The 8339-nt window shown below is 44.2% G+C and overlaps 1 protein-coding gene across 1 annotated transcript; it reads right to left on the bottom strand.

Moving 5' to 3' along the window:
• Positions 1–797: 797 nt before the first annotated feature.
• On the bottom strand, positions 798–4853 carry LOC123159088 (ADP,ATP carrier protein). Its single transcript, XM_044576894.1, has 4 exons — positions 4606–4853; positions 1830–2324; positions 1368–1739; positions 798–1205 (listed from the first exon to the last, which is right to left on the bottom strand). The coding sequence occupies exons 2-4, from the start codon at positions 2298–2300 to the stop codon at positions 909–911; spliced, it is 1140 nt and encodes a 379-aa protein (XP_044432829.1). The 5' UTR covers positions 2301–2324; positions 4606–4853; the 3' UTR covers positions 798–908.
• Positions 4854–8339: the final 3486 nt, after the last annotated feature.

The raw sequence follows: 8339 nt of genomic DNA, 5'->3' as shown, positions 1-8339 counted from the left end.
CACTAGGGGGGAGGGCTGGATATGCTCTTAGTTGGCATTCACTTTGTGTGTAAGAAAATGAGAATAACGGCTCAATTGTAAATTTTCAAACTATATGAAGGTTAAGAGAACAAATGTTGTACATGGCTAAATACTATTTGCTGAAATAAAAATTAAATGTCAGATGTTGCTATTATTTTAATTAATGTTTTGTGCCACGAGTAACGCTGTTGGAAATTATCCTTATCTAATTTTTATGGTTTTTACATTAGTCGCAAGTTTTCCAAACAAAAGAAAAAGTCAAATAGGGTTTCATGTAACTGAATCAGTGTTGGGCAGGCCAGGTGATTTTAACTGTCTGAATTCTGGGCCGTTGGATGACTAGGTGAAAAGGTATGCACAAACATTGACCGTTAGATGCCAAATCTTCGCCTTCGTGAGTTGAAACCGTTTGACCCGTACACTTAACTGAAAAACAGAAACAGATGCCCAGTACAGTTAAGTGGAGAACAGATGACTGCTACCAATATTTTTTTTGTGCCGCAACTGATACCAATATTGAAGAACTGGAATTGGATTTGGTTTAATTGAGCGCTGATCAATGGCTTTGTTGTTTTCGAACCAAATCTTCAAAAAGTAGGTTTCATTCATTCCTCCATCCATCACTGTTAGAGCGACATGATGCTGCAAACTAGTCTCATACTCTGCTAGTGGGTTTGTTCGTTTGATCAGTTGATGTCTTATTTCTCTTGTCGCTTTGTGTTATGTTTCGTGTTTGCAGCAAGGAAAGAACAGATCAACCGGAGAGCATCGGTGGTGCCGAAATAGGACGATCTAGTACAAGATATGTCCATATGCATGGCCGGTTTTATTTAGTTCAAAAGCATCGCTACACCATCGCACAAAATTTAGCCCTACAGCATCCATACTTAGCCACCACCGGACCCATACTTCTTGCCAAAGACGACCACCTGGAGCTTGTCATACACCGCAAGGACACCAGCACCCGCAACAGCGCGAAGGATGTTGGCGCCGGCACCCTTGAAGAGGGACTTGGGGCCCTCCTCGGCGATGATCTTCTTGAAAGCATCCATTGAGTTCTTATACTTCACGGACTCACCGGATGTCATCATCATACGGCGGCGCACGGTATCAATAGGATACGAGGCAAGCCCAGCACCCATCGTTACACCCCAGCCAAGGAGGAAACTGGCAAGCAAGTTGTCCTGCAGAATATGCATAGTGAAGAAATATGATATCAGTGAAAAATGTAGAGTGAAGTATATGATATGATCACTGCAACTGCAAGCAGTTCTAATGCAATGTAGTGTACCATAGAAAGAACACGCCAAGGAATTTACAGGAAAAAAAAAGGTATGGTTACTAACCTCAAGAGAACCAACGAGAACCGCCGGCTTGAGAGAGTCGTACATTCCGAAGTAAAGACCTCGATAAACGATGATGCCCACACAAGACACGTTGAACCCACGGTACAAGCCACGGACACCGTCGCTAGCGAGGGTCTTGCGATAGACATCTACGATGCCGTCGAACTGCCTCTGGCCACCCACCTTTGCAGCCTTGGCATCATTGGCAAGACGAGTACGAGCGTAATCCAGAGAATACACAAACAACAGAGAAGAAGCACCGGCTGCTCCTCCAGAAGCTATGTTGCCGAAGAACCACTTCCAGTACCCATCCTTGTCCTTTTTAAAGTTGAACATTCGCTTAAAATGGTCCTTGAAGGCAAAGTTTAAGGCCTGAAGCAATGGTGGAAATCATTCAGTCCATTTTCATGAAAAGAAAAATGCAAAAAAGAAACTAAGGGTAGGATGTATAGGATGCAGCACCTGAGTCGGGAAGTAACGGATAACATTGGCCGTGTTTCCCCTCCAGAGTGCAACCACACCCTCATCTTTTACTGTGCGGGTGAAGCAATCGCCGATACTTTTGTAAGGATGAGAAAGCCTACCACTCTTGATCATTTCATCTTGGTTCTGAATCAAGAGCTTAACACGCTCAATCGGAGCAGCCGCCGTTTTGGAGACGGCGGCAGAAACTCCACCCATTAGAAAATCAATCATGAATCCAGAAAAACCCTTCTCTTCGGGCGCGGGGGCGCGGATCGGGGATGCTGTATTGCGAGGCAAATGCCCAATACTTCCATTCGTCTGATGGTATTTTGTCACAGAGAAATTGCGCGCATAATGTGCATTGTTAACTACATGACTTCTCATGGCAGAAGAAGATATTTCTTTGAACAACATGGACTGTCCATGGAGCTTCTGGACCACAGATGGAGGCCGCAGCTCATCCATCATTTCAATATGCAAGTCAGAAGTGATCTGTCAGACAACAATTGTGGACATGTTTGGGTTAGATTGAAGTTAATCCATCAAACAAATCTTACATTATAAATATCTCATACTCCCTCCGTTTTTATTTACTCCGCATATTAGCTTTGTAAATTTTGACAAAATTTATAGACAAAAATATTAACATATACAATAACAAATCAATACCATTAAATTCATTACTGAATGCACTTCCACATCATATAGATTTGTTATGGTATTTATATTCTTTTCCATAAACTTGGTCAGACTTTAGGAAGTTTGAGTTCAATCAACTCTAATATGCGGAGTAAATAAAAACGGAGGGAGCACAAAGTTACAAGTAGAACACAAAAATAATTAAAGGGAATTTATGTTCCAACTACATTCCTTTAGGGATGAGTGCAGCAGAAAATATTTCAATTGAATATAATGGCAGTAGGGAGAACAACTACATATTTAACAGCATATTTATGTGCACCCAAATAATCTAAACAAAATAAAAATGTTAGTATTTAAGTAAACATGAAAATACATCGCCAACATTACGGCCAGTAGGAGGTTGATGATATCTAAGCAACACATTGTTACACAAAAGTTTGCACTTAACTACGAACTAAGCTTAGCTCATATGGCTAGGTTCCTTGTCGTGAGACCTGCCCACCCAGATTCAAGTCCTAGACTTGACATGGATGGTTGCATTTTCTTTGATTTCTTTTTTCTAGCCTCTTTGAAACTATTCTTTCAATGGTATAGCATGACATGCCTCTCAAGTCTCAACTACGAGATGTATGCAACAACTTCGTCAATCTAAGATCTGTTGGCTCAATCTCTTCGAGTTACTCATAGGTGTAGGGTTGAGGTAGGGTGTGCGTGCGCGTATGTGAGCATTTGTGTCTGTAGTGTGTTTCTCAAAAACAAAGTTACACTTATCTCCCTAGAGACTGAAGCACTATTTTGGTGTGGTGGTAACTTTATACTGATTTTTATACCGATTAGTATACCAAGTTATTCCTCCCAGCAACCAAACTATAGTATACCAAGTTCTTTATACCGATTTTTCTTTCGCCGACATGGGGGGTCATCAATTTGACAAGTACAAATTGCCAAAGTCATGAATCAAACACAAGACCATGATGTCTAGAGTAGTACTTGCATATAATATATACCCTAAAAAAACATGCATATAAGATAAAAAACTAAATATCAGATTTTTTGAGAAAAATAAATCAAGAAATATGATTTTGCTGAAACATTTTCAATTTTTTTCCCTTAGGCCTCCTTTGGTTTGGAGGAATTTTGTATGAATTTCATAGGGTAGAATTTTTATAGGAAAAATTCCTATAGAGCTCTTTGGTTTGTAGGAATGAAATCCTAGTCCTATGGAGGAAATCTTCCTATCCTCCACATTTCATAGGAAAATAAACATTAGCCTAGATTCAATGGAAAAAATCCTATGATGTGAAACAAAGGACATCTCCTTTCCTATTCCTACTCATAGGGTTTGAGATGCATGCCATCTCATTTCCTATGACTTTTTTGTTCCTATAATTTTCCTACCCTATGAACCAAAGGAGGCCTTAACTTACAGAATCGGATGGAATCCCCATATCTTGAATGAAGCGAAAGAGACATACAAAAATGAAGTTGTATTACTGCTTCTAAGACCCATCTTGGGATATAAGGCATCATTGAGTACTCAACACCCTTTCCATGTGAGGGCACAGGGCAGTCGTGTTGTGTGCCAAAAAGTTAAAATCATGTGTAAAAAAAAAAATATATTATTCAGCGAACGTTCGCTGGGGTGCATGGCAAAACGAACATTTTTCAACAACTTATGTGTTGGGAGCATGTCAGTTCTTTCCAGCGAACAGGGCAATTTTCTCAGTAAAATCCTCTATTTGCCAGAAATTGTCATGTGCTTTCATAGAATTTGGCATAAAAAACATTCGCAATTGTCATGTCCCACAGCGAACGTTCACTGGCTAGGCCAAATTAACAGTAACAAGCCTGATCACGACAGAACTAAAATTCCCTACTAAGAGCAATTCTGGAGGAACAAAGCGATTCTAAAAACAGAATTATCCACGGACAATGTGTGAAGAACTCTCAAAACAGATATTGCTGATTTCTGTTTGCCTCTGTACTGGACTCCAAGGCTAGCGGCGGCTGATGAAGTGGAAACGAATAGCATCAGACGCACCAAACTAAGATGTAAAGAGCCTAGGAACCATGAGGAGGCAACAAGCATCTACAGCTGCAAACCACGAACTGATAATGTGATTTTCCTTACCTGCAGAGAAGGGTCGACACTTTATCTGCTAGCGCGGTGGACTCTTCGCGAGGAGAGGAATGATCAGAGGTCCAATAGCACCGCTTGTTCCCCTTCTCAAGCCTAGTTTTGCTGCTGATCGCTTGATCTTCTCCTTTTGTTCGCCTGGATATCTGTTCTTTCATCCCCTTCTGTATCAGTCTAAGTGCAGAGAAGCTGACGTTAAAGAAAATAAAGAAGGGTCGAGAGAGAGCTGCCCTGCCCCCGTGTGCTGGTTCAGTTGGCGTCCGATCTTCTTCCAGAGAGGTCCATGGGACACCTTGCGCCGCTTCTCCTGGCACTTTCTAGGATGATTGGTGAGCTGGACCGTTCTATCATTTTCAGCCCTATTTTTCTTATTGAATTCAGAGATCGGAATGACTTGTTGGCTTTGGCAAATTTTTCTTTGACTTGTTTGTTGTCTTTTAGCGATAACAATTAGACAAACTAATTAGACTGCACATTCAGTCGATAACAACAAGGCTTAGCTACCACTGCTGTAACTTTGGTTTCTTTTTTAGTGTCACACCTTCGGTTTGCTTTGGTGCTTATAATTGTCGCTAGGTGATTTATGGATCTGGATATAATATTTATTATTTTTAGTGTTCGTTGTACTATCATACTTAGGGATGAATAAATTGAAAGTTTTCACACAAAAAAATAACATATTCTAAAATTTATAGACTTTTTACAAGTCCAAGACTTTTTTTTATTTTTTACAAAAATTTCAGATCCATTTTCAAAAAAGCCAAGCGGTCAATGGTTGACCAGTCAACAACTGACTGGTCGACAATCAACTGTGAAATAAAAAAAATCATGTGTTTTGAAGAAAAAGTTCACCGACTTTGAAAAAGCATCAAATTTGAAAAAAGTTCATCAATTTTAAAGAAAAGTTCGTCGATTTTAAAAAAAGTTCATCAAATTTGAAAAAAAATCATCAATTTGAAGAAAAAGTTCATCGATTTCAAAAAATCACAATTTTTTTAGAAAAAGCAAGAAGAAAAAAGCCAAAAAATAAACCCAAAAATGTTATGTGAAGAAGGATAAAAGGAAAATCAAATTAAATCGTCTGTGAACTGAATCGCGAACAGGGAAAACCCGGTTTGAGGAGCTTGTGGAAGCTTCCTAAAACCAGGGCTTCGTGAATGTGACAAAAATAAATAAAAGAAAAAAAAAGTAACTTTGCAGTAGTGGTGAGATGGCCTAATGGTTTGTGCGTTCCCTGCGGGGTCTAATCTGGCGCAGCTACTCCCGGCCCGAAAAACCTAAATTACCTGAATTTGATCAAACATAATGCATTTCTAACAATAAATCAATGTATTGGCCTTCCCAAAATCAAAATGAACATCCATCTTCCTACACACATGAATAAGCATGTTCGAAATGAGCTATCGCAATTGAATCAAACAATAGGCTATCAAAATGAGCTACCGCAAGTGCACGTACACCGTCTGCAGGGGCTGCGGGAGATACTCCGCGACCATTCCATCGCTTGGCGCAGCCATCGGCGGCCCGCGATGAAGGGTCGCGGATCCGCAACTTTCCGGCCCGCCGACGCAGGAGGAGGATGGAGAGGCGAGGCCTCGTGCGTGTGGCGGCCTTTCGGCGTGCTCCCGCCGGCTGCTTTCGCCGGAACGACGGGGCGAGAGGGAGATGGAAGGTGGTTGGTGGGGAAAGCGCGGGCTGAAATGTCCCCCACCAACCGCTTCGCTTATATGCAGGGCATCGCAGCGGTGAAACCCTCGTATTCGCGGGTCGGGGTCAAGATTTTGCCGCGCCCCTCAAAATTTTTTGCGGGTCGGCCGCCTTTGCGGAGTATGTTCGGGCGGGATTTTTCGCGCCGACCCGCATTTTGACAGTTATTTTGCGGGTCGGGGCTTTTTGCGGGGTCTGCTAGAGTTGCTCTGAGGCGAGGGTGTGCGCCTGTTTTCTACGGCCGGTTATGTTTTCGCAATAGCTGTTAGAGCAACTCTAGCAGACCCCGCAAAACGTCCGGCCCGCAAAAATTCCGGCGAGTATGCGGGCTAGGCCCAATTTTTCGGCCAGACCAGAGCCCGCATACTTGCCCGGCCCACAAAAACTTTTGCCGCAACCCGCAAACCGCACACACCGAGCAGTATAACTGCGGTTCCGCGACCCTTTTGCGGGTCCAAACCCTATCCCTCCGCCGCCGCAAGCCACACGATTCCCCTCCCCTCCTCCGCAATTTCTCGCCACCGGCGACCACCCGCCCCGCCTCCAGCCGCCATGTGGGGCCGAATGTGGAGCTCCGGACGCGGCTCCGGCAGCAGATCCGGCCGTGAGAGCGACCCGGAGCGTGAGCGGCGCGTCCGGGAGGATGGCGCGAGGAAGCGCGGCGCCCGGAGGTGGACCAACCACGGGATGTCGCCGCCGCCGAGCTTCAGCCGCCGCGAGACGGAGGAGTACGACCGCCGTAGCGCGTCTTTCTCCTCCGCGAGATCTTCCTATGTCGGATCCTCCTCATCCTCCGGCGCGGGCTTCCTCCCCGTGAAGAGGGAGTGGTCGGACGACGATGACGAGGAGGAGGAGGAGCCGCCGGCGCCGTTCGCCTTCGTCCCGGTGAAGGAGGAGCCCAAGGAGCCCGCTCCGCTCGGCCGTCGCGGAGTCGTCGGGCCCGAAGACTACGTCGCGGACGTCGACACCGTCGCCGTCGCCATCGCCGAGTGGAGCATGCGCGAGGAGGCGGAGCGCCTGCGCCACGCCGAGGAGCTTGAAGCCCTCCAGTGGCAGCAGGCGGTCGCCGCCAACGACAAGGCAGAGGAGTGGCGCCGCATTCGGTCGCTCGGCAGCAGGCGGTCGCAGGCGGCGAAGTACAGCGACCTTGTCAGCTCCGGCGAGGAGGATTGAGCGTCGCTCGGCCTCCACGGCGTCATCCATTTTGTCGCGACCTCGCCGTCGTCAGATCCGACCCCCTCTACTACTAGTTAACGTAGCATTTAGTATGATCTATGTGTGTATGAACTATGAAGTATGTGATGTGATGAACTATGTTGGTGCAATTTCTCCCGCGAAAGCGTTTTTTCAAATTATGCAGGTTTAGTTGCGGTATCTGATCTGCGACGCATGTTTTCGACCCGCAAACGAGATGTTCGTGAAACCGTAAACAAATTTTGCGGGTCGAATTTTTACGGGGTCTGCTAGAGTTGCTCTTAATGCTATTGGAACTTAACCCGATATAGAACTATTTGAAAACTATTTTATTAGTGATAGGTAGGCACAGGGATCTACCAATGGTAATCTGGCCCGATTTCAGTAGCGGGTGCAAATACATGCCTGCAATTGGTAATATAGGTTAGTTTATCCGTGGCACAAAATTACCAATGGGGTGTCACAAAAACAGTGCATCGTTGACTTTTTTCAGGGGTCATCATTGATATTTACAATAATAGTGGTGGTCCCTTCAGGTTGCCCGCAATGGCAATATGGCCATTGATTTGACCGACATTAGCCGTGGGGCAAGCATTACCAGTGACAGTGCTTAGAGGATCCCACTGGTAAACTATAGGTATTTTAGTTTTGAATATTTTTATTTATTTTAGTGTGCTATTTTTTAACCATGGCTATATTTCAGACATTTTATTAATAGTTTTGTATTTAATTGGATGTAACGCAAATTAAAACTGAAAGTACATATAAAAATTCAAAGATTGGAAGAAAGATCCTAAATAAGGTAGTTAGCATGTACTATAGGTCTT

This window comes from Triticum aestivum, chromosome 7B, assembly GCF_018294505.1.
Source record: "Triticum aestivum cultivar Chinese Spring chromosome 7B, IWGSC CS RefSeq v2.1, whole genome shotgun sequence".
Lineage (NCBI taxonomy): Eukaryota > Viridiplantae > Streptophyta > Magnoliopsida > Poales > Poaceae > Triticum > Triticum aestivum.
This window is presented reverse-complemented; position numbering and strand designations above follow the sequence as displayed.